The 27,172-nt window shown below is 34.1% G+C and overlaps 4 protein-coding genes across 6 annotated transcripts; 1 reads left to right on the forward strand and 3 right to left on the reverse strand.

Annotated features, from left to right (window-relative positions):
• Positions 1-393: 393 nt before the first annotated feature.
• On the reverse strand, positions 394-2,680 carry BZR1 (Brassinosteroid signaling positive regulator (BZR1) family protein). The gene is made up of 2 exons (XM_011085429.3): positions 2,149-2,680; positions 394-1,538 (listed from the first exon to the last, which is right to left on the reverse strand). The coding sequence occupies exons 1-2, from the start codon at positions 2,428-2,430 to the stop codon at positions 846-848; spliced, it is 975 nt and encodes a 324-aa protein (XP_011083731.1). The 5' UTR covers positions 2,431-2,680; the 3' UTR covers positions 394-845.
• Positions 2,681-5,192: 2,512 nt separating this feature from the next.
• On the reverse strand, positions 5,193-10,166 carry LOC105166176 (NEDD8-conjugating enzyme Ubc12). 3 transcript variants are annotated; one of them, XR_002287447.2, is made up of 7 exons: positions 10,005-10,166; positions 7,907-8,020; positions 6,116-6,224; positions 5,937-6,015; positions 5,698-5,814; positions 5,421-5,617; positions 5,193-5,342 (listed from the first exon to the last, which is right to left on the reverse strand). XR_002287447.2 is itself a non-coding variant. In XM_011085431.3 (6 exons), exons 2-6 carry the CDS (start codon positions 8,013-8,015, stop codon positions 5,480-5,482), a joined length of 552 nt encoding a protein of 183 aa, XP_011083733.1. In that variant the 5' UTR covers positions 8,016-8,020; positions 10,005-10,166; the 3' UTR covers positions 5,193-5,479. The 3 variants fall into 3 exon arrangements, 2 of the variants coding, with proteins under 2 accessions (XP_011083733.1, XP_088738925.1); XM_011085431.3 differs by having other exon boundaries at positions 5,193-5,617; XM_088882799.1 differs by lacking the exon at positions 10,005-10,166 and adding an exon at positions 9,944-9,966 and having other exon boundaries at positions 5,193-5,617.
• Positions 10,167-16,572: 6,406 nt separating this feature from the next.
• LOC105166178 (pathogenesis-related thaumatin-like protein 3.5) lies at positions 16,573-17,546 on the forward strand. The gene is made up of 2 exons (XM_088882359.1): positions 16,573-16,658; positions 16,740-17,546. Exons 1-2 carry the CDS (start codon positions 16,610-16,612, stop codon positions 17,429-17,431), a joined length of 741 nt encoding a protein of 246 aa, XP_088738485.1. The 5' UTR covers positions 16,573-16,609; the 3' UTR covers positions 17,432-17,546.
• Positions 17,547-19,008: 1,462 nt separating this feature from the next.
• Positions 19,009-26,409, reverse strand: LOC105166296 (uncharacterized). Its single transcript, XM_020695457.2, has 17 exons — positions 25,881-26,409; positions 24,736-25,092; positions 24,483-24,623; positions 24,089-24,221; positions 23,892-24,005; positions 23,717-23,790; positions 23,555-23,629; positions 22,832-22,924; positions 22,685-22,745; positions 22,256-22,588; positions 21,978-22,104; positions 21,796-21,895; positions 20,559-20,628; positions 20,243-20,395; positions 20,065-20,160; positions 19,652-19,971; positions 19,009-19,552 (listed from the first exon to the last, which is right to left on the reverse strand). The coding sequence occupies exons 1-17, from the start codon at positions 25,965-25,967 to the stop codon at positions 19,370-19,372; spliced, it is 2,517 nt and encodes an 838-aa protein (XP_020551116.1). The 5' UTR covers positions 25,968-26,409; the 3' UTR covers positions 19,009-19,369.
• Between the last annotated feature and the right edge of the window lie 763 nt (positions 26,410-27,172).

Consider the following 27,172-nt stretch of genomic DNA (forward strand, 5'->3'; position numbering starts at 1 on the left):
CTAGTAAGTAAAGTATGTTTGATATGTGATTAATGTATAATTTTTAAAAAAAATTGTTATATGATTAATGTATAATTCAAAAGGAGTGACGAACAATTAAATGTTGTAAAAGTATTATAAAATAGTGAGGAACAATTAGATGTATAATTTATAAAGAGTGACTAATTAAATATTGTAAAAGCATTAAGAAATAGGAGGAATTGAGGAAGTTAAATAGACTAGGGACAGTCGTTCCAGACCAGAAGTATTGAGTCGGAGAATATTTCTGTCTGTACAGGTTTCTTGGAAATCAGTACAATAAGGAAAGAAAATTACATATTCCCCAATATGATGTTAAATAGCAGCTGCATCTATAGGATTAGCAGAAATCTGCAGGCACAAAGGGGACAGCAATACTGCAGAATATGAGGTATTTATAATTACCAAAATCAGTAGACAATCATTAGCTTGAACTGTAAGAAAAATAGTCTGCCAGAAACATTCAATACACTGTGGATAAGTTCCAACTAGTCTACTGTAAAGAACCATAATTCTTGATCACAATGGGTAAAGGGACTATCAGTATCTACACCATAATGCTTGTAGACGCACTCCAAACTTAAAATGGGGCCAATGACTGCTAAAAATGGAAAAATGGAATAAGGGACTGAACAGAAAATCAATTGAAAAACCAATCCAACCTAAGAACACAGACTCATAAGAAAGAAGCTATAATATTGTGTAATGGTAAAGTTTTTATCTCCAAATCAGTCTTTAGATGAACCCGTATTCTGGGTAATGTCAGTGCTACGGCAAGTATCTGTAAAGGACGCCATGGATGAATTTTAAGTATTAACGGTTTATGATCAACGAGTGTTTCCGCTGCCTAGCGTGAGCTCAAGATCATCCATTCCCACCTCATGAATCCTTTCCCCTTCCCACGGCTTCACAGCCATATTTTCAAAGTCGAATTCTGTACCCTTGCCTTTGTCTGACATTATGGCATCCTTGGGTGGAACTTCGTGTGCCACAGGTTTCATAAGATTGAATGTCGGAGATGTTGGAACTGCACCTGTGGCATTTGCATATGCTTGGAAGTTCATCCACTGGCCGGAATCAATAGTTGACGTGTCAGACTCATCACATTCAGGTATAGTGGCTGGTGTAAAACGCTGACCTCGAATGGGGCTTGCTGGGGCAGAAGCAGCAAACAGAGGGATGTTCAATGCAGACATGGATTCTTGGGCTAAGGTTTCCAAATTGAAAGTTTGTTTAGGGAGTCTTGTTGGAGATGACAACGGTGGGGTAACTGGGGCACTGTTTGATATTCGTAGAGGAGGGAGTGAAGACGGGATGGAGTTAAGGAGGAAGGCAAAAGGGTGTGATGAAGCATTGGCATCGCGCCGAGACGGGCTGGGGAATGAGGAGGATGAGGGACTGGGTTGATATGAAGGAATTGGACTTGCAAAATAAGAAGATGGTGGGCTTGGATTTCTGGAGGAGCTAGGGGTAATGTTAGCTGAGGTGCCTCCTATCTCCATTGGGCATGGCTTGCATCCCTGTATGGTTCACATTGAATCTCAACTATATCAGCAAAACATCCAACATCAAGATGCAACTCTGGACAAACAGGAGATGATGGAAACTAAGAACTTGAAGCTGATCATCATCATAATAGAATGAAAACATTTATCCACCATCCACACATTTCAAAATTTAGAATTAAGTGACCAAAATCTCAAGAAAGCAACTCCTTCACTGTTCCTTACTGCCAAAACTGGCAGAACAACAAACTCCTAGCTAACTATCAGAACTTAAGGGCAGATGTAAGCAGAACAGAAGATCAAATTTAGAGCTTTTTACATCAATTACAACAGACAGTTGAAATAATTAAGCAAGTAGATCCATAGACTAACAATAAATAAAAAAGAAAACACCTCAGCCGCTCTCATTTGCTTAACAAATCAAACCCAAGATGATAAACTGAAATCTGAGTTGAAACAAGGCAAGCCCACATCCCTAAACTACAGATCTAAGTCAATCCAAAGAAAAAACAATCAACATAACCCACAAGAGAACATCGACAAGAACACCAGATGCAGAAAGAACACAAAAAACTACAAAACTTGCAAGAAAACGCCAGGAACAAAAAGAGAAGAAAAAATTCACCTTGCGGTAAGTAGTCCCATCAGGTTCAACAATCCAACCAGCCTCAGCACAGAGAGCTTTCAAGACTTCATTGTTATCACAGTGTTTGGGCAAATTATAGTTCCCCTGAGCCCTCAACCCTGCATAAATCTTGGCAGCAATTGCTCTCCTCCTCCTCTCTCTCCTCCTGTTGTTCTCCCTCTCTCTCCAAGATGGCTTCCTCCTCCCTGCTCCGCCGCCACTCCCACCAGCTCCTCCAGCTGCTGATGACGACGCTGTCGATCCTCCAGCTTCCCACATCATTTTCTTGGCTTTTCCTTCCTAAAAGCAACACCTTTTTCCTCCCTCCCTCTCTCCCTCTCTCTCTCTCTCTCTCTCTCTCTCTCTCCCTATAAATAGTTGAAATTCTGTGCGTATAATGTGGGGGGATGGGGTCGTAGTAGCGTATATCGCGTTGCAGGATATGCAGTACTCACGAGGAATACGCTTCCTTCCCCCTGCTTTCCCAAGAATCTGTGTGTGTTCTCTGCGTATATGTGTGTATACAACCTTCATATGAATGTGCATGTATGTATAAATACATATACATATACATATATATGTGTACATGTATATATATATGTACATATTGACAGATAAAGTTCTTGAAGGAGCAATTTTAGGGTGCAATGCAGCCTACTCAAATCTCCGTGTGAGTAACAATAAAGTGATCAACGGGGGCCCACTACGGTTTCGCATCCCATCAAATTTTTGATAACATCTTTTTTTATTTTTTTTGGTTTTCAAGAACAAAAAAGTTCCCATAAATAAATTATTATTACAAAAATGGTTATAAATTCATTACGAGGAGGAAAGATAATTTTCAGGTAAAAGATTAATAGCTATTGAAAAAACTGGTTTAATTTTATGATTTAATTAATGCATAATTATATGATCTTATATTATTTAAAAAAATTTAAATTACGAAGAAAGAAAAATCTTGATCTTAAAAAGGGTACAGAACAATTATAATTACAATCATATAATAAATTTTAATATATAGAACGAGCGTAGATTATATAAGCAAGCATCATATATTAGTTATAAACGAGACAGTTTAAATGGGTTATATGTCTCAAAGTCTGTTCTTTCTACGAGACGCATTTTTTGAATAAAATTGTGAGAATCATATAAAATCAGAACGAACAATGCTTCGCGCGATGGGATATTATTATTTCAAAAGCACGTCAGCAAAACTTCCTAAAATAATAAAAATCTTGATCTTCAAGAGGGGTCCGATCAATTACAATTATAAATATATAGTTAATTATATGTTAATTTTAAAGTATTAAACCAGAACAAAATGCATGAAATTCACAATCTTCACACATATTCACAACAATTATAATCATATATGTATAATAATTACAATGTGATGTTGATTTAGAGGGATTGAAGCCTAAAGGATGTGATTTTAATGGTTTATGAGAATGTATTTGTGAATTTGAATTAGGGATAATTGATTTGCACCTCTTAATTTATAATTTATTTATATAAATTTATTATATCTTTAACATAATTATAAAAATTACTCTTAAAAGCAAAAGAAATACGGATAATTTGTGTAATAATGTCTATATTTGTAAAGGGATTTGTTTAAACTTTAAAAAAAAACGGACATAATTTATATAAATAATATTAATATTTTTAATAAATATATATAATTTTTAAAAAATAAGGAACTCGTATAAATAGAGCATAAAAACATAATAATCCATTTGAATTATTTGTATTTTGTGATGTAATGGAAGAGAAGGAGAGAATAAAAGGCTGCTACGAAATCAAATCAGCAAATCTCTCCTCATCTTCTTCTCTTCTGTTCTGTTCTTGTAAAACAAGTTCTATTTAGGGCAAAGTTTTCTGGCAGCTGTCTGTCTCCTCGATTATTGAACTGGTCAACCAACCACTAATATCCTGACACGTCAGCGAAGGGGTCCCCATGTACTGCCATGGAGCCTACCTCTCACTTTTTTGTGCTCTAGTCGCCATTTCTTGACGTGTGGAAGAGATGAATAATTGCATATATGTTTTAATTATTATCCTTATAAAATAGGGTTAATATATGTATGAATTAGACTTGTTACACAAATATCATATACTTTTACAAAAAATTCAACTACGAGACTCTCGTATAGTGTTGGTGTAAATTACTATTACAACCTCAAATGTTTATTTATAATTTTACAGCAAGTGTTAGTGTGATTAAACTTGAGATCTTATGAGATGTCATATATGCTTTTACCCTAAGAAATGATTATTGAAGGTATTACGGGTGGGAGAAAGAGTATATAATCTTATAAAAAGTCGATGTTGACTGTTTTCAGATGTCCCACAAATGAAATAAAATTACAACAGTTTCTCTAAGGGTTGTATAAATTATAAATATCTCATCGCTATTTTAAAAAAATATGAATACCTCCTTCGAAATATGGATCATTTATAAGAAGATATTTATTAAACGACCATTAATTTTAAAAAATACTTAAGATTTTTTAAATAATAAAAAAATATTGTAATTTACCCAGCAAGTCTTTTAACGCATAGAAGAAAATAGAGGTAATTTGTCGACAGAAACTTATATAACATTGAAATATTAAAAGCAAAAGAAAATAGGCACTACATTCCCATTCCCCACCCTGTCACTGCTCATGGATGGAACAATTCAAATTCCAGTTATTGCACCAACATGCAACATTATCGCCTCCGCAGCACATCAGATCAGACCATTTGCTAGACAACCACTTTCATGGTCCTAATGTGGTATCTTTCAAAATCACAAACCCACATCCACATGCCTTATAACCTCTACCACATTACCTTGCGGGAAAAACTCATCTGTCTCTCAACACCATACATGTATGATCGATCCAGGGTGGGGCCTATCATCATATAAGTTTAAGGACCTCCTAAAAATGACTCATATAAAGATATCGATCACGGCCATCACTGTGACAGCTGACCTACTCACCAGACAACATCCGCATTTTACGAAAGTAGGGCATATGAAGACAAGAAAATGCAAAAAATGAATCAACGGCAGTCCTTCAGCATCACATTCCTTCCAAACAAAGGTTTTTCTTATCTTAATTATGTTGCACAATGAATAAGCCAACATAAAGCGTAGAGTAATAGTAGTAGCATACAAACAGCTTTCTGCTTCCCAGTTACATCAGTTCCTGTGAAATTCGCACGAGTTTCAAATTTGTAGCAGAAAGACTGATATATAGATGAGCGCAAATGTACAGCCTTCTGACCTTTCCTTACAACAGCCCCAATTTCAACTAAAATCGGTAGCTGATGCAATCTTCACATACTATATGCAGCGAGGGAAGAAAGTTTGTCCCACATAGCCACCAGCCATAGCCCTCCTAACATTAGATTCAAACATTTTTGGGTTGTCTCTCAACACTGCAGCAGCATCATGATTCAGAGGATCCTCATGGTTCGGTTCCTGCATATGCCAGAAGATACTCTAAGAGAATAATAAAACCAGAAAAACAGAGTTTTGAATAGAATGTGAGATATACATACTGTGAAAAGATGATACAGTCCATAAATTATAGTGTTTATGTTTAGCACAGGTTTCCAGTCTTCCCGAAGAATGTTTAGGCAGACATTTCCTTCGAGGTCAATATTGGGATGGTATACCTGCAACAAACCCGAATAATTGGCAACAAGCTCCATATGACACAGATTTACAGAATTGTGCAACCTATTGTTGGTTAATAAAAGAGTCGCACCATATATTGGAAATCTCAGGATTTCATTACCTTTGTCTTACATTTAACCTTGGGTGCTTCATGAGGATAGATGGGAGAAATTTGAAATGAGAAAACAAATGTTCCACTCCTGGAAACAAGGTGTTAATATAAATTGATATTAATGGAACAAAAACTAAATCTGTCACCTCCCTGGTTAATGACAGTCTTGCTTAGACTTGATTACTTACAGATAGTATCCTTCATCAGGGCGAATAGTAACTTCAAAGTTCATGAGATCGTCCTTTCCATTAGGGAATGATATGCTACATGTTTTTGGGAGATTTAGTTCACTAATATCTACATCACCAAGAGTGGACAGAAAGAAGTTATGTTAAAGGGGTACAGGGATTAAAAAGGCTCAAGGGCCAAATAAAATTTCCACAAAAAAGAAAAGTGTAGCACACTGAAGAACCAAGACATAGAGAATATGCTCAGGCAAATGTAATCATGTATAGCAGTGATACAATATTGTGATAAAGATTTTCATTTTAAACATGAGATGTTATTCTTGAACTTATTAAACAAAGAGCATTCAGTATAGGATTTAGGACAGAATTATTCAACAAAATCTACCCCTTTTAGCACACCCACCAAGTGCGGATTCTTACCAGTTGGCCAGGCAATTAGAACATAGAATTCCAAGTATTCCTTCTAAATCTTAATAAATACTTTTGTCCTTCACCACAAAATCCAATTCGACTAACAAAATCTTGTGCCAAGGACCACCACAAATACCAGATTCATGCAGGAAACTCTCTGCTCTAGCAGGCCCTCCTCCCTGATTTATTCATCCGAAACACATTGTTCATACAGAATTTTTTTTCTTTGTTTCTTTACACTTTATGCTTGTGCTTTTCTGGGGTGGGGTACATTGAGAGGGCGAATGGAGGTCAGAGGAAGGAGTTATAATAACCATGAAAGCAATTTTCAGCTTGCAAATTACAGGCTATTACACATCAACCATAACGGTGTCTGACGTCTTAACAGCCAATTATCCACTACAACACTCCATATAAGTATTCATTCCTGTTACTGGAGGGACATTAGAAGACCTATCTACAATTAACATAACATGTAATTACACTTCATTGCAATGGAAAACGAAATTTCCTCCTGTAGTTACAGTTACTGGATCATTATCTGCCATTAACAATAGTCATGGTAAATGCTACAGACGATAAATTTGCAGGAAGAAAATTGTAGCCAGAAAAGTCTGTCAACTATCACAAGTTCCCTAGTTCCTCAGGTAATTGTGAATTAAACATGAAACATGTTGAAAAAGGCCCTACAAGCAGAACATGCACTTAACATCAGCCAAATATGAGTAATAAAGACTCATATATTTCTATTCAGAAAAGAATGAAAGGAGACATGACACGTGGTCATGTTGCAGTTAATCTATTAATCGTCATAAACAAAACAGAAAGGCAGCTCTTACACCTGTTTCCTTGTCAGGATAAACTTGCTCCAAGTTCACTTAATTGCACAGCACATATTAAATGTAGAAAATGAAGTGTACGATGTGGATTCCAGGAAACATCCAAATGTCCATACTTTCAGTTTATTTGGAGCTGATCCCAATAGTGTGAAATAGAGCATGCTGGAGGATAAAGTGCTCTATAAATGGTAAGATTGAAATAGAAAGAGACTAATGGGATGGTAAGATAAAGTTAACAAGCATCAAAGGAGCCTACAACATGAACATTTCAGCTCATAGTTTCCCTTACTGTTTAACCATATTAGGAATACAACTCATTAGGTGAGATTTCCAACTTGTATAAAACCAAGAACATAGTATTAATCCAACTTTGGAAGATCAGTCAAAAGATTAGCTTTTTCTTTTTCCCAATTCATACAGCATTTTTCTTAAATCATTATGCACAGAACTCCATACCCTAACAAAAGAGGCAGAAAAGGAAACAAAAAGGCTATAGGCATATGCTCATATAAAGAAATAAAAAACAGAAGATCGAAAGAACCTTTGTGAAGACGTAATTCTCCAGCACTTTGCTTCTTGCCTGGGGGTTTCCCATTGGCGCTTTCAGCAAGTTCTCTTTGCTTTTCCTTTACTTTGAACAACTTAATCATGGTGCCTAAATGTATAATTCATATAATACAGTGATTAAAATAGTTATGAGAAGTATAGAGGCAATATAAGAAACAAACGCGGCAGCCTTCTTACAGTTAAGGGCAAGATAAAAAGCACCATAACTATTACAAGATCAAACAGCTTCTTTGCACAAGCACTTCTTATCCAATCAGAATAAAATTTCAACAATGTTAACTAGTACTAATTCCATAAACAAAAAATAGTTTATACATAAAGGCAAAGTACCACAACTTCATGATGTTGCTGAAATCTTTTGTCACTTATGCTGTCAATAAGTGATAATAGCAAATAAATACTTAAAACAACGGAAACCAAAAGATATGCTGGATCTTCTAGGGAAGAGATGGATGGAAGATATCGAATTTCAGTTATATATGGCTTATTAGTACATATATGTTAAGGTTGCAGGCAGTGAGATCAAACTAAAACTCTAATTTCTCTCTCTGTTTGATCTCAGCAGACAAAAAAAGAACTGTTCAGATTAATCACCAACACCTTGTAACAAGACAAAAGATTTGGTAAAAAAGCATTGAAAAAAGAAATGACAGCCAGACAGAAAGGGGGACACTTAAGACAAAAAGGGATAACTGGTCCAGTAATGAAACCAGCAAGAATAGCCATCCACTTATTTAAACACAATTACAATCACTGCATTAGACATTTGTTGAGCACAATGGAGGCTATTTTTAGCCATCTCTCGTCTACAAATATGCTGCGACATTAAAAATGTGGAAATATAGATCCGAGTATCGGTTTCTTCTTATTTGAAGGAACAAAAGTGATGGCGTGTGTGTATACATCCATGTGTGAAAGATACACATATGCTCACACAGAGGCAGAGTAAGTCAGGCAGAAATTTAGGAAAAGATGTAGAAAAGGATTGACACCATGTAATCTTTGCTTTTTCTAGGTTTTCATTCTCTTACATAGTCCTCTCAAACAACTTCCTTCTTACAATTGTCTCCAGATCAACTATGCACACTTAAGCGTTACAAGGAAGTCACTTTCAGTAAGAAATAGAATTTAGCAGAATTTAATTTTAGGAGAATTATAGGAATTTCAAGAAAAAACTACTAACATTACAATTGAATGAAAATTTACATTGCGGGAATCATGTATCAGAAGCCAATTATTAAATTAGACATCCAAAGTCCTAAGAGAATGTCATGCAACTCATAAACATGGCTAGGACCTTAATCAAAGTCAAGTCAGCATAAGTAAACCCCATTGATACGAAATTCTGTAATTAATATTTGATCATTCAACATTATATCTCAGCTGAAGGTGAAAAGATCTAGTTACACATCACATATGCACGAGAGTAAGCCAAATTGCCCTAGATAAACCTAGGGAAAAACAATAACAGATGCAAAAAATGCTACTCGACTCAAGCTAGCAAGACCACAGAACTCCAGTAAAGAATTCTCAATCATTGAAGGAAACATTTCTCTCCCAGATAACCTGAATACACAATAATACACACACACTCAAATAGCTTTAGAAGCTTCAAGTCCTGAAATTATCATACCAGGGAGGAAAGAACTAAAGCCCATAATTAACACGTCAACACTCCATCAATAACCCATAAACCTTACACCCAAAATTAAGCGGCATAAAAACCTAACGTAACCAATCCATCACAAAACCACCCAGCTAAATCAAACTATACCACAAACCACAAAATTCAATCACAGACAAACCCGATTCAACACAAACACACAAAAATTTAGAAGAAATCAAAAACCAAACAGCAACCAAAAAGGGAAAAAAAAAAAGGCAAAAATCGGAGCACGGTTGGGTTTACACAACACACAAAGGAATTACAGCTAAAAACAAAACGATCTGCCCAAAAACCAAAGGCGTCTGCATACAGAGCTAAATCTACAATCAGCACGGCACGTATTACTTGTACAAACTCTCACTCCTGCTAAAAACAAGCAACAAACAGCGCAATCGAAACACTATACCTGTTCGATGAAACACCTGAAAGAGAATAAAAGGCTGCGTCTGGTTTTGGGGGTTTCAGATTTCAGAGAGCGCACTCAGTCTTATCAAAACTGATGAGAGAGAAGAAAAATAGAATAGCAGAGAGAGAGAGAATCTGAGAAAGGACGCTGAAAGCGAGTCTACTTTTGGGAAAGTTTTCCTTTTTTATTATTTATTTAATATTTAATTTTATTTTCCTCTCAATTATTATTGGACAAAAAACTATATAGTATATATTCTCTTGTTTTGTTCTTTTTTCCCCTTTGTGATTGCTAATAATTGATTAATTATTGTTTTTATATAGCTAATTTGTGTGCATTTTAGCCCATAAACAAGATTAGATTGAAAAGATACTTCACAAATTTTAATTATTATGTCAGTGGGACCTTTAATTAAAATTATTTTAATTTCTTTTTAAAGTAAATTACAACCAACTCTTTTATAATTTATAATTTGCAAGAATGATTAATTTTATTTCATCTATTTATTTATTTTACCTTTTGTATTCAATAAAATTAAATTATATTTTATGGAATAATTACATCGTTCGCCCTGAGGTTTGATATAATTATATGTAAATCCTTATATAGTTTGAGAAATTATATCTAGATACCCCTTAGGTTTATTTTCGTCTAACATACAAATCCATCCATAAGTAAAAAATTATAGAATTTATTGATATTAATAAAATAAATAAAAGTTCATATTTACCTCAATTAATTTAATACTTACTTATTGTAGGTTAAAAAAATCTTTTTAATTGATCCATACCCTTATATATATATTTACACAATTAGCATATGAAGAGGTACGTCTTTACGTTTACAAGGGGTAGTTTGATCACAAAGTTTGTAAGGCAGTCATGAATGAATATGAATTTTTGTTCAATGTTTTTGTTGGTTTCAACAATTTTGTGAATTTTATTAGCAAACGGATCTATTTGTAGAACAGAAACAAACGTTAGAGTTATTATGTATAGTTTTTAAAACTATAGGGGATACACGTATAATTATATCAAATATTAGAGGAAAAAATTTAATTATCCCTTATTTTAATTGCTACCTTTTGAAAAATTATATATATACCAATCAAAAATATCAATATTATTTAGGCATAATTTATTCTCCTCCCCTGATATTTGGTATAACTACGCATAGACATTCTGTGGTTCGAAAAATTATATCTAGTCCTTTGAAATTTATTTCTATCTAATAAATAAGTCCATTAATTCATTCAGAATTCATCAAATTTGCTGATATTAGCAAAAAAATCGGATAAAAAATTATATTTATTATCGATTGACTTATTATTTATTTATTACAAGTCAAATAGATTTTTTTATAATCAAATCATCCTTATATATGTTTTCATACGTTATTACATGTAAGGATGTATATTGTCACCATTACAAGGGTAGTTTTGCAAAAAAAAATTATTTGACTTGCAATAAGTTCGAATAAATCAATTCAGAGTAAATATAAGTTTTTCATTAATATCAATAAATTTAGTGAATTTTGACTTAATTGATGGACCTATTTATTGGAGAAAAGCAAACATAAAAAATACTAGATATAATTTTTCAAACTATAGGGAGTCTACGTATAATGACGCAAAACCTTGAGGAAGGAGAGTGTAATAATCCCTATTATTTATACAAATGACCCCTACTATTTTTATTATTAGGAATAATTTATGTAATTACCTAAAAAATATTGATAATTTATATAAATAAATAAATGATGAGATGTAAATATAGATTTTATATTTAGCTATCTAGATTTCTACACATCTTTTGGGTCCAAAAGCCCATTTATGTGTTTGGATGACCAGCTTACAGATCATAATCCAACGGGCCTACAAATTGCAAAGAATTTTTAATAGAGGCCCATTTGATCTGGATAAAGATTTCATAAGTAATAGTTCATTAAATGCACACTAGCATTTTTTTTTTTGGATAAATTACAATGATCTTCCTTAAAATTTATCACAGTATAAGTACCTGTGGTTTCACCGATCATCTAATAAATATCCTTAGACAATTATTAATTTTATGGATATATTTATAAATTTCCAAACAATAAAAGAGCATTTGTAATTACGAGTACCTCCTTATTATTTGAAAAACTACAAATAGCTTCAAAAACTGGAGAAGGTGGACGAAAAAATTATTCATTTAATCCACAAAAAAATTTCAAAAAATGTAAAAATTATAATTTATAGTACAAAAGGACATTTTAATCAGTTCACCATAAAAATCTTATAGATACCTAATAGAGACTAACGAAATAATTGATTGGATTAGTAATGGGACGGTCTTTTAGTGTATTGATAATTTTTCAAATAACAAAAGAGTAGTTGCAATTATATCAATTTTTTAGAAATGCTCGTTATAATTTATATTTTTTTTTCCTTTAAAATTACCGCATACTCATCGAGTATGCCCGACTGCTAGTTCTGTATGAATTCCAAGTCTATTAGTGTAGAGTGGTGTATCCTCTCTTTGTTGATGGATTACAATGTACAAGGTTTAACTAAAATGCGCTTTCTGTATACTCTTTTGTTGCCATTTAATAGGGTTGAGTGAACTAATAAAATTCGCATATTAACATTAATTAATTTAGAATTTTGGCAGGCTTGAGTAATATATTTATTGTGTGATTGATATATAGTTTTCAGGCGGGAGATTGAAGTGTGCATCTGCCTACCGAAATTGGGACGATCAAATTTGATTTAAGTAAATTTATTTATAAAAACATTAATATTGTACATACTATACCTGTTAATGGATAGGGTCTTATTCTACTTAGACCAAACTTGAAAAATTCCCAAACAAATTAGCTTAAACTTAGACCCTTATACCCAATCCATTGAACCCCACTCAACACTCATGGGTCTCTAGACCCGACCAGACCCAGACCAGATTTTTTTTTTTTAATTCTCAAATAATTTCTTTTTATAAATCATACTAATTAAATTAAATTCTCTTTTTTTATAGAGTTTTTTTTAAAAAAAATAATATGTCATTTATTATATTGTTTATAAAATAATCTTATGAAAATATTACATAATAAATAATATTATAATATCTTATATTTTTTAAATTTGTTCATTTGAAGTTAGATCGATTTATAAATAATAATATAATTGAACAACAAAAAAAATAAATATATTTTTGTGTCTAAATTAAATACATAGACCCATAAATATTAATGGGTAGAGACCCGACCTAAACTCAATTTATATTTTTTTATTAAATTTGTGTCTGAATCTAATAATATTTATTAGGTCTGACTCTAAATCTGAGTCTTAAAATTAATTTATAAATTTAGATAGAATCCGACCCTACACATTAACACCCCAATTGAGACAAATGCCGTAACCCATTGATGAGCAGAGGTACCCTCTTGTTGTGGAAATGACAACGTAGTCATCACGTGCTTGACTGGACCCTTCCATGTGAGACTACGAGGAGTGTGGTCCGTCCACACACTCTCCTTCGTGTTGGAAACAATATTTACGTGTTCAAAAATTTTAAAGAAAAAAAGACATAATGTCGTAAATATTACTCTGATTGTAAATAAATAATCATAATAAATAAATATGGATCATAATTACACAATAGTTATTGATCGTAGTTTATGAGTATGACTAAAACATTTATCATAACAAAAATATTCGTTATGACTCATAACCATAATGAAAAATATTTTCCACGGCAAATGACCTAAGTTTTTAATTGATTTTATATGACCATAGTTTATTTTTCTAGTGCCAACCCGTAGAAAGTACGATTGGAATTTTTTTATTTATAATTTATAAATATATAGTCTTAAGATTTTAGAAAAAAATGTTTAATTTGATTTCTCGCACCTGAATATTGCAATTTATATTTCACGATCAATTTACTTTTAATAATTAACTGATCAGTGTATTATACTTGAGGCGAGGTTTAATTACACAAATATTTTGGTCTATGTAAAATTAAAAATACATTTTTTGAGGTTGTAATCGCAATTTACATCAACATCTTCTTATGAAAATAAATTTACAAAAATATCCTTAACATATATTACATCGACACTAGTATTTTACGGAATAATATAAGATGTTTAATTTGTACACGAGGTTACCTATAGTTTAATAAAAGATATAGAATATTTTTGTATAATTAAATCTAAACTCAGGACTACCCATGTAATTTACACGGATTATAACCATATAGAAAAATCATATACTAATGTGCCGACATGATATTATTTTGTACCTTTGTTTTTAAAAATACATGGGTATTTCTAAATTAACCAATATATTACAAGATTCAGTATGCAAAACATCAATATTTTTAGGTCAATCAATCAATTCAAAACAAACAAAGAATTAACCCACTGTTACATTTAAAAATAAACTAAATACCTACATCCGTAAAAGTTGAGAATTCACAACCTCTTAATTGTGAGATCTCAATTTCACAATCCCGTGCCAAAATACTGTTCTGTACTTAAATGAGGTACGGATGGTCCATTATTACTTCTCACCAGAAAATAATAAAGCAAAATAAAACTTTATTCAAATAATATTTTACTTCAAGAAAAAAGGAATAAATACCCTCAACGTTGGTCTCATATGTAGTACATCATGGGTTAAATGTATTTTTAATCCTGCAACTTTATCATTTAATTTTTTAGAATAGTATTTTGGTCCTACATCTTTAATTTCATGGTTTCAATTCTTTTTTTTTTTTTTTTTTACCGGAGTCCACATCCAATGGTGAGAAGGGTCAACTCTAGAGAAAAAAAGGATTGAAATCATGAAAACTAAAAAAATAAAATACCAAAAGGATATCATAGAAAATTAAAAGAAATGCTGGCAAAGGTGAGCCAATAAGAGCAGTAACAAGATCACTTGAATTGTACATGCATTTTTCAGACGAGAAGAGTAAACTTCAAGAAAAAAGGGGACTAAAATTGCACAAATTGAAAAATGTGAGACGAAAATAATATTTTAAAAAATTAAACGACAAAAACATAAAAAAACCTAAATTAGGGTAAAAAAATATGGGGTCAAGTCTATGCATCAACAAATTGTTTCTTGAATTTACACCTTTTCATTTATGTAATCTAAAGCAAATATAAAATTCAATTTCATATGTTTAAATTTTGGGATTAAAGTAAAATTGCTTTTTAGATGCATACAATTAGATGAATATGATGTAGGTGTTAAAAACAAAAGTGAACACATGATTAAAAGTGGGGGTTGGGGGAGGGGGTGAATATGCTCTTAATATGATTAAAAGTAAAAAATAATAATGGATATTAATTAAAATATTAATATGTTTAAAAGTAAAAAATAATAGTGGACGAGTATTAGTTGTCGCATTTACAAACGAGATTAAAATATTTGCTATAATTAAAATTTGTGGTAAATATTTTGGTCATAGATAAAAATCCAAAGTGATGTTAATTAACACTATACAAAATATATGCATTCACATCGATTTTATCTGAGTGTCATAGATAATATTTATCTACTGAGATTTTATTATGATTTTTAAGCCATAGTAAATAAATTAAGAAAAAATACCATGATTTTTAAGCCGTAGCAATTTATAGTGTAAGAATAATCAATGTTTTAGTATTGATGGTAGCAAAAAATCAACTCCAGACTAAAAGTGGGATAACAGATGGACACATGTCGAAAGTGGGAACATGATGGTAAATTGACTGTTAAAAGACTATACGGATCATGTAAAAGAAAATAAATAAAATTATATTATATTATATTTAACAATAAAATTAACATTTCAAAAAATAAGTAGCACGAAGAAAAGCATGTTGTAAGAACAAGATTATTTTGTAACCTACTCAGTGAGAAAATCTTTGCGTGTAGTAATTGATGAAATGTAAGAAATCTTTGCATGATCTTTGTCCTACTTAATCAATTACTCATTCATAATTCGGATTACTCTAACACTATGCATCAAGCCAATTTCATTATACAACAATAATAAATTACTAAGTACCATGCTCTTACTTCTTACATCAAGAATTCTAATTCATACCAGGTTTGATACAACTTGTATTAATTATATAATGAGTATAATATATTTATTATGTGATTAATATATACTTATTTTATAATTAATTTGATAATATCACTTGAGCCAATACTTATATGGGGTACTTTTCGAACCCACGAGCCCGAATTCATAATAATGTAAGATGAGTCGAACTGGCTCGTTCTGAAATTCTATACTCGACCATTTTTTTATTTTGAGTCAAGTTGACCCAAAACTTCTTGGAGATAAAATATTTTTTAGTCAAGCTAACTCGAGTTCGTATTTGTCGACCAATCGGACAATTCTATTAATAAACTGCCAACCAACAAGCAAATTTATGTCTTACACATCCTTAAACTGACCTTTGACGTGCAATGTTTGTGGGCCCTCCAAAATTTTGACTAAAAAGATAAATAAAAATCCAAGAAAATTGGCAAGTGTGAAGAACCTAGTCTCTATTTTTCTTATAAATAGGTACCTCAACTTCCCGGTAATCACACCAAAAGCCCCATTTTTACTCCACAACTAAGCATGGCTGCTATGCAAAACCATTTTCTGCTGCTTCCCCTGTTTTTCTTAGGTAATTTAAACTTCAGCTTAATTAACTTTTAATTATCTTAATTAATTATAATTAGTTTTCTCTAATCTGGATGATTTGCAGGAATGGTCTCAAGTGTTATGGCGACGGTGTTTACACTCCAAAACAGCTGTAGCTACACGATCTGGCCGGGGACGCTCACCGGAAATGGCGGGGCCATTCTAGGCGACGGAGGCTTTGCATTGGCCCCGGGAGCCACCATCCAGCTCCCAGCGCCGCCGGGGTGGTCGGGCCGCTTCTGGGCTCGGACTGGCTGCAACTTTGACGACTCTGGTAATGGCCACTGCATAACTGGAGACTGTGGGGGCACGCTCAAATGCGGCGGCCGTGGCGGAGCGCCGCCTGTCAGCCTCGTGGAATTGACCATTAGCAGCCGCGGGGATAAAGACTTCTACGACGTCAGCTTGGTGGACGGGTACAACGTGGGGATAGGCGTGCGGCCGTCGGGTGGCTCTGGTGACTGCAAGTACGCAGGGTGCGTGGCGGACGTTAATGCGAATTGCCCGCAGGAACTGCAGGTGGTTGACGGCGGGGGTGCGGTGGTAGCGTGCAGGAGCGCTTGCGCTGCGTTCAACAAGCCGGAGTATTGTTGCTCCGGCGACCACGGGACGCCGGAGACATGTGGGCCGACGCAGTACTCGCTGATTTTCAAGAATGCATGCCCGGCGGCGTATAGTTACGCATACGACGATCAGACCAGTACATTCACTTGTACTGGTGCGGATTATCTCATTACATTTTGTCCGACAGCCTGATTTAAGGGTGTGTTTGGCTAAATAAACTCTGACGTCTTATAAGCTGTACTTGTTCTAGAAATAAATTTTTAAAATATTTAGACAAATAAAATACTAAAGCATTTGATATAATAAATTTTCTGTATTATTGTAATAATAAAAAAAGGCCATCAAATTATTAGAATTACGTAATTAATATATATATTTTATCATATCTATCTACCTAAAATCATTTTGAAATATTTTCATAATATATTACATATTAATTTAGCTTTTCAGATAGAATTTAAATGAAAAAAAAATTAATTACATGATAAGTAGTATTAATCAATGATTATGTAATAAGTAGATGAAACAATTGTAATAATTAGTTTAATATGATGGAACTGAATTCAATTAAGTATTTTATTTATTGAAATACGATTACAAAGGTTGCAAGTGAAGTCTATCTGGTGAAGTTGGAGAGATAAGAGGGGAGACATATGACAGAATCTTAGATGCAACCGATGTAGCAGAGTCGGTGTTGTTAAATTTTGATTGTTGTAAATCCAGTTTATTACAATAATATTATTCTTGTCCTGGATTCCTTGGTCTTTGGGTGGTGCCCCACTAGATTTATGAGCCACACCAGGTTTGTTTTCAGTGTAAATTGAAATTTATTATAATTATAAATAATATTTTTATTAATTAATTTTATATATATATATATATATTTAAATTTAATAAATGTCTAATAAATAACTCTATAAATATCCTAATAAATACTCCTGTTGCCGGAACGCATTATAAATATGTGGGTTAAATTATGGTATGTAATCATAAGGGACGGACTGTGTTTTTCTCGTAAGATAAAATATTGCATTCAATTAATTAGATGCAAATTATTTTAATTTTTTTTTATGTTTTTATGTGATTATTTTGTCTTATATTACAACTTGTGATTATGAAGATGATGATGAAAATTGTCTCTTAACAAATATAGAAAATTTGATTGCACGGTTTGATGTTCATTTAATATAAGCGTTCAAAGTATTATTAAAATATTGTATTTTGTTAGAGAGACTCCTAATGTATATGGTCATTAGACATAAATAACGTGTAATACAAGTTTAATCGTATTACATTACAAGTAGTAATTATCTTTTTCAATAGTTCAAATATTATCCTTTGTTCTTTTCATTGTGAAAATTTGAAATTAAATTAACAAAATAATTTATACTAATCCAATCAGACCCATTTGATTTAAACTCATTTTAGATCCGATCCAACCCACCCATTTACCACGTCTAAGAATTACAGCTACGAGCTCATAGTTATAATTCCAACAATCGAAGTGAACAGTTCACAGGAAGAAAAAAAAACTCCTATCGTCACGCCACCGCCACGACAGGGGTACTACAAACATAACATAGGTCAGCTCATAAAATGAAAAACTGACATCACTAAAAATTTCTTTTAAGTGGGAAAAACTCGAAATTCAATACTGATAACATTATTATGTATGTATAATCCAACAGTTGATAGCCCGTGTAGATATAAACTCGAAAATTGCACTTTAATCCTCCTATACAATTAAGCATATTAAGGAACAAAGACCAGAAGTTGGAACTGTACATTACATTTCATCAAGGCCTTAGGCCACGTTTACATTAATTACTTTCTGTCATCCTACTTTGTTTTCACTTTTTCCACTATTCTTACATCCTTAATTCTCTCTACATTGGGATTGGGCTTTCCTGTTTGGAACCCTAATCTCAACAATCATCTACTCCCAAACAATTTTGGCTTGGGGAAAATGAACTTTTGCACTAGTAAACCTGCAATTTCTGCCAAGTTTTTCCTACAAAGCCTACCCCACAAAAAATGGCAAGCTGTGCAAGGAAAAATGAACACTAAAGCTTTCTACAATATACATGATTCCTTGAGACGTGTCGTCGACTTGTTTTTTGGTGTTGGCCGTCACAACCATGAACTTAGTTCGCCCCAGCCGGTGCACAGACCTTCGCCCTCATCGTTGTTGCTGAATAAGGTTTGGTCTGAGCAATCAAGCGACGCCCCACATGCTACGTTATATGACTGGCATGCGGAGTGGCACACTCGTAGCCTGTTGTCTCCATCTTTGTCGCACTTTTGAATGGATATCTGGTGTGAATAGTTGAATTCAGTATAGTGAGTAAGAGGTAAACGTAACCCGTAAATCAACCAATATTAATAGATGAAATCAAGTTAGACGAAACTCACCCAGCAGGCTAATCGCTTAGCGGCTCCGTTGCAGTCTTTGCCCCGGATGTAATTTAGAAACTTCCGAGGACCTCCAGGAAACAACCTGTGGTAGTTGGGCATCACCACGACTTCTTCTAGCTGTTGTAAGATACTTAATTCACTGGGCGCACAATGCTGCCCTGAGATGTCTTTCTCCAGTACGTCTTTGCACACTGAGAGACTCGGGAGAAGCATGGAGCTGTTCTGGCATGTATAGCCCGCATAGTCGGAGCAACGAAACTCACAGACACCATTGTCACAGACCCCACCATGAAGACTACATTGCTCATCGCAAATAACTGTGCATCACATTTCTTAAGTTATGCACGTGGGAGAGAGGTTGTCGGACCCAATAAATAGGTTACGAAATATTGAATCATCGATAGCATTACCTGTAGAGCAGTCAATACCGGTGAAACCATTTTCACAATCACAAGCACCATCTTTAAGGCACTCACCGTGACCGTTGCAGTTGTTAGGACAAGAAACTGTAAATGAACGAAAAGAGTTGGGCGATAAGATTATAATTTGCAGTTAGGAAGGTGTGACAGGAAGGATTAATGCACTCACGCTGGCTGCAATCATGGCCCTCGAACCCCAAAAAGCAGTGACATCTTCCATCGATGCAATCACCATTAAAATAACATGAATTAGGACATTGACCAGATACAGGAACTGGATCCACATTGCAGAGTTCATGGTAAGCAGGGCAGATCAGTTCACCTACAGTTGGCCGAACCAAAGAATTAAGAAATAACAGTGAGTTTAAAGGGAACTTGACATAAAAATACACCATTGCATGTACACGTGCATTTCTATGTTCACAGGTACAGGCGTATTTGTGTGAATAAGAGACTACAAAGACCATGTAAACCAGAGCTATTACCGTTGAAGCCAGGAAACTGGATGGGTCCGCCAGACTCAGGACAGACTTTCCAAATGCCATCCACAGCAACCTAGGAAAACATCAAGAATTTACTCAGGAAAGGATCGAAGACATCTGCATGCCTAGTCTGGTGTCTGATGTTTAGACCCATGACGATATAAAAATTCTCAGAGCTATGATATTCTAGTTTTTGTTCTCTTTTCCATGATTAAAAGTTCACGACATATGTGGATGGCGAAGTTCCTGGTAAGCAAATAGTTTCAAAGTGAAGTTCACGAGGGGTAAATGGTAATTATTTTTCTTCTCACAAGTGTCTATACTTGAGCACTCTTTTGGTGTCTTACTTAATTTTGGTCTGCCATTAATTAATTATTTTTAACTTCTCTATTTATCATGGTTTTTCATAATTACCTTCTCGTAGTTATTTTTCTTTTCCCATGCAGCTTTTATTTCTTCAATATTATTTATTATCTTTGTTAACATTTTTTTATGAATAAAAATATTTATACTAACTTATTATCTTAATATATATTTTTAAGACTTTTTACTCTACAAAAATTAATAATACAATTTATACAAATATTTTATTTCAATTTATTTTTAAAAATTATGTACATACATAGAATGTGAACACTTACTAGTTCAATACAAAGCGTCAGAATACAACCCCAACATGCATCCCTTAATATGCAGATCAACTATTTTTTGCCATCAAGAAGAGATTCGAAGAACCAATTTCCATTCCAATTTAGTTTAGTCATGGATCAACTTAAAAAATAAGGTTAATTACACTTAGACTCCCTTCTAAAATTCCAAATTACATTTCCCCCCTCCCCAACCCAAAGTACCAAAATTACACTTACACCTCCTCCGAAAATTCACCATTTACACTTGACCCCTTTTCGTCAGGATTTGGAGAAAAATGTTGATGTTAGCAAAAAAAAAAGTTACTTAATTTTCAATTTTAACCCTCATTTAACATCCCCATGTAATTGTTTTGTATTTATAAGGAAAAAAATGTAACAATATTAACGTCACTCAAATTTATGTAATCTTTTTTTTGCTGACGTTATTTTTCGTCCAAATACTAACAGAAGAAGGAGGTCATGTGTAACTGAGAATTTTGAAACTTCTTTTGGGGAAATTTTAATTTCACATTTTCAGAAAGGGTCTAAGTGTAATTAACCCTAAAAGATAGCTACTAATACAAACAAGAAGCAAAATTCATGTACTTTACCTCGAGTGATTTGTTTATACACCTGTGCTGATAGCAACCATTTCCTTGGGTAGTAGAACCCCTTACAAACCCACTACGCACTAATGAAGAGGCCATGCACCTATATGCAGTGATACACGAAAATCAACATTTATTGTCTCTCAACTTCATAATTCCTCAAAACATTTTAAGGAAAATCTCACCTTGAATTGCTTCCTCGCACTTCGCCCAACATCCTATCAGGCGGCCGAGCACTATTGGTGTCCGTACATGAACCATCAGAGTAAGCTACAAAGTAAGTACAATAATCAGCCAATGATGACTGACCACCTGAAAAAACAAGAAAAAATGCAGTCAGCATTATGTAGCGCAGGGTCTTGACATAGTTGCAGAATTTGGAGAGAACAAGATATTGAAATAATTCTTGTAAACATGCAAAAATAGTACAGTTAAATACCATAAGGGCAACACAAGAACATACCTTTGTTAGCCTGTCGAAAATAGCGAGCCCACTGTGGAAGATCGCCACTGTAACTTACTATAGGACAGTAACCTTCTGCCTCCCTGTTATATGTACATCCAGAAAATTGTGTCGAGTTGCAATGATAAGCACCCTTCCAATGGTTGCAAGGAGAGGTAACAAACTCAGTTCCCTGGTTGCGACCCCATTCAAGATGGTCTGCCATACTGTAATTAGCACGGTACCATCCACTGTCCTCGAGTAAAGCAAGTGTCATTTTAGAAACTACAGATCTAGTATCAACCGATCCAGTCATAATCTCATTCATCAAAAGTCTTTTTTCCCAGTGAGACCCTGTGGCAAATTTATAATTACATACCGATTAGCAACAGCATACTTTGGCCTGAATATTCAAATCAATGTATTATAAAGAGAAGAAAAATGATTAACCTGATGTGCCACGCCCACCGCCATCTTCCAGCTCCAAACCAGTGAAATTCTCGGAGAACGACTGAAAACAACAAGTTTATTAAGTTCAGCTCATATGAGTACTATCTGACTACATCTCAAAGCAGAGAGAGAGAGAGAGAGAGCTACCCCATAGTGATGGCGTGAGTGCATGATAACTCGAGGAAGCACCACTCTTGTTACTGTTCGTCCAAGTCTTTCATCCATGGCTTGTTCAGTAACCTACAAAGAAATATAATAAATTAATTGGAGTGTAAAGAAATATGTAGATTGTAACTATGTGAAAATCTTAAGGAGAATCTTTTCCCCTCAGTCTCATACTTAATGCATTTCTTCTGTTGGGTTAGATTTATTACTATTTCATTCAGGTGAAAAAGAAAGTGCTATTCCTTGTTAGAAGAAGAACACTAAATCATAGAGAGCAAATTGAACTATATCAAACGAAATCTGACATACGGGTAACAAAATGAGCAACTCGGATGTGTGGCACTTTAATCATCAGAGAAGATAGTTTTACATAATATGTGCATATGGGCAGTAAACTACCAAATTTTCGTGAAAACAATTGAGGTTTCATTCGATGAAATCTAATCAAGTTTTTGCAAGCGCCATATCAAACCCAAATTTTATCAACAAAATCTCTTCACCCAGAGAAAGCAGGGGCATTCAGCAAGGGTCTATCTGCTTCTTTCTTGTTAGTAAAACAAGAAAAACGAATCACTTAGGACTTCTGAGTATGCATATGGGTAATTACACTTCTTGAATATGATGACAATGGATTACAATTTCTTTGTTAGAAAAGAGAATATGGAAACTTAAATGCACAGTTACAGCACCCAATACACAACTTACCCGAATACGCCTTCTTTTTCTCTCATCCCGAAAATGAGCAAACGCATGGGGATCAAACCCAAGGACATGCATGACCTACAAAATCAAATACTTCATTGATTTTAATAAGCAGGCACCTCCTCGACTTTGCAACTTTTTATTAATGTGGCTGCAATAACTCACCTCATGAATAAGTGTGGCAGAAAGCAGAGTTTCTGCTTCAGCAGTCAAGTGGCGGGGTGCAACATTTACATGGCCTGGATGCAAAGAATTAATTTCTAAGCAAACTTCCTCCCAAGAAGTTGGTGAAAAATATCAGACAAGAATTCTGCTCATTCAAAAATTTAAGAAAGAATACCAGCAATAGCACGGCCCCATTGATCACGTTCACATGCCACTGCCCATGCCAGAGTGTTGCCTGTTGTCGGTCTTGTTGTAACCAAAAGAACTAAATCCGCATCAGCAACGCCCTCTAAAAAGATGGAAAGTTATAATTAACAATAGCAGCAGTTTAAGACAAGCAGATAGTTAATAAGTTTTTCACAAGAAACGTACCTTCCACATATTCCCTAGGAAGTTGCACGCCTCCATCTTGACCACATGCAGAATATCCACTCAAACGCAAATTCCCCCTCACAGGCTCAACAGATAAGGCTCTTCTGAACCAATCGGCAGTCTGCCCAAGAGCCTGCAGGAAACTCAGTATGTTAGTTCGTTTCAACTAGACTCTTGAATGGTGCAAAATTCCATCATTAAATGAGTACTCAATTTATATAATGTCACACAACATATTTATTTCTCTAGTTATCAGTCTGCACGTGCAGCATGAGGAGAGGACCAGGATAGTATCTCTTAATCAATCTCCATCTGTGTGTTCATGACTCTACCATCTCTCTAAGGTAACAATTAAAACACCACACGACAAAGGAATACTAAGTAGGAAATTAACCTTTCGAAGGCGATGCTTTTTGTCCTCCCCAGCTATATCATCCAGTGTACAATTGTACCAACAATCACCATAAATTGGAGGATCCCCATGTGGGTTACAAGAAGGAGTACCAGAGAAAGAAGCACCGGTTGGTTCCCCTAGCTGGCAAAGAAGATATAGGAGCAAAATGAGGGAAAGAAAGAACCAATATTAATCCAAAGTTGAGAGTTCTTCCAGAAAGCAAACTTTTCATGTCTAAATTGCAAGCACTTGCCTTAACTATGTCCCCCACACTCCGGCAGTCTCTATCCGATGAATGACCAACGGCATCATAATTCAGATAAATCCTAATAGGTTGCTTAGCATTGTTTTGCTGCTTTGACAATTCAGACACACCAAGCAATGCCCTTCCTCTTCGTTGAAGGGACTTGGAATCATCAGGCTCGACATAGGTCTGAGGGGAGAAAGAATACACCTTGCGACCAGGTCTTTTCCTTTGCTCAATAATCTGATCGTGAATGCAAGAATGCGTTACTATAGTTTCTTTGTCCCACCCAATTCCTTGCCTTTGCAATCCGAACTCTTTCGCCGTTGCCAAAGCAACTTCCAAAAGCAGCAAAACCAATAAAACCTGAATGATAGACGGAGATAATGACTTCAGAAACACAAAAAAAAATCAATTAATTAGTTTATGTGTGAGCTGACTTTTTAAGTTATCATTGTACGAGAGTGAATCATTCCAAGTAGAAATTGTTACAATAAATCTAACTTTTCAGGAATTACTTGAATCAGAATTCAGGAAAATCAGAACTCCATAATTTTAGTAGAGCAAAAGCCCATCAAATTAATCAAACAATACCTCCTTTACCCAAAATCATTAACATAAAAAGCATGACCGATGATGGTAGACACCTTTCAAGAAAGTTTAAATCTACCGAGATCGAACAGACAACAACAGTAAGTCATTGAAGCACACAGTTATATCAAAATATAGTAAGAAAAACACACAAAGAACAAAGTAAGTTCTCACACCATTGAATCCGGAAAGGAATTTCTCCAAGAACATGGAAATGCAATAATTATTATCTCATCTTTAAAGAAAATAACAAAACCCAGTCACAGAATCACACTATCAAATTCACCAAAAATAGAAGAAACAGAGAAACACAAATGTTGCAACTCTTAATTGGAGTTGGAACTGAAGAGTAACAGCTCAAAATCTGAGAAAAGTTCTCCAATTTCCATCCCCGCCCCCGGCATTATCTTTTTGCTCATCCAAACAGCCTTCGGTACAAACTTTCCTACCGCTATAGCTCATCAACACAACCTCAATCTTTTGCACACAAAAATCAGACAATTTCATAAAAAAGAAAAACACCCATTACAAAAAAAAGAGCAGTAAGACTGAAAAAAACTAACCTTTACACAAATGACAGCAAAATTCAGTTCAAATCTTTGGAGTAAAGAAACCTCGGCACATCGGTTACAACGAATCCTCAACTCCATGGAACGGCGGCGCTTAATGTGAACAAACTCGATTCCATCAAACCGCCCGCGCTTCCCCGATCGGCACCCAACCGTAAAAAAACCTCAAAACACTCCGCATTATACGCGACATACACAAAAACCCAGAATTAAAAAATCCTCAACACTCCACAGAAAATGACAAAATAGATTTCAGCTTCCAAAAATTAGAGGTCTCTCTCCCTCGTTCCGCGTGAAGCCAGCCAGCACACTGTTCTTCTCAATCTCACACTGTAACAAAACTCACAAATACTCAGTTCCAAGTGATTATTACACAGTCTCAAGGAAACACAGGTGATGAAAATTTGTTGATATTAAATATAAGTAAATAAAGAAAGCTGAGAATTGGTGGGGTGGGTAGAGTCAGATGAAATTTTTGTGATTCGGCAAATATGTACATTTCAATTCTCTTTTATTTATTTATTTAATATTGTGTGTGCGTTTGCGCGTTCTTTATCAAAATTTTGGTTATTTTTTATGTGTTGGAGACTGTATACACTTGTATGTATATATATATATATATATATATATCTGGACAAGATAGGTTTAGATATTGCTTTTCTAGAAAGGGGTTCTTGTTATTACATACATACAAATATCATAGATTTTGGTTTGGTTTCTAAGATTTGGAACATTACTGATATACCCATCTCAATTTGCTTCAACTTTTAGATAGATATTGCATGCTATCTATAATTTTCAAGTCATGTTTTTAACTTTCATGTATGAATGAAAAGAAAATTTTTAGAGAAATATGGTCCAAATCTTGTAAATTTGTATGGTATACAACCAAATTATTTAGGTCTTATGTATACATATATATATATATATTTATTTTGAAAGGAAGATTTTACGTATATTTAAACAACACAAGTATATAAATTTTGCCGATTTTTAAAAGAGGAAACACATGAATTTCCTATTTAATTAGCGTCAAAAGCAAAAATGATGAACCAATTTCTAAGTGTTTGGATGGGCTGATAAGTTTTTTAAAATATTTCGTAAGATATTTTAGAATTTATAAGATGTTGCATAGTATTTTTTGGCAATTTTTTTTAAAAAAATAAAAAATAAAATTTTCGAAACTGATAAGCTCTTTTTGAGAAAAAAACAAAGAAGAAGATGTTCTTGGCTTATTTTCAAAATTTTAATAAATTAGTTCAATTTTCTTTGAAATTTGCAATTCC

This window comes from Sesamum indicum, linkage group LG7 (genome assembly GCF_026168435.1).
Source record: "Sesamum indicum cultivar Baizhima isolate 11 linkage group LG7, ASM2616843v1, whole genome shotgun sequence".
Taxonomy (NCBI): Eukaryota; Viridiplantae; Streptophyta; class Magnoliopsida; order Lamiales; family Pedaliaceae; genus Sesamum; species Sesamum indicum.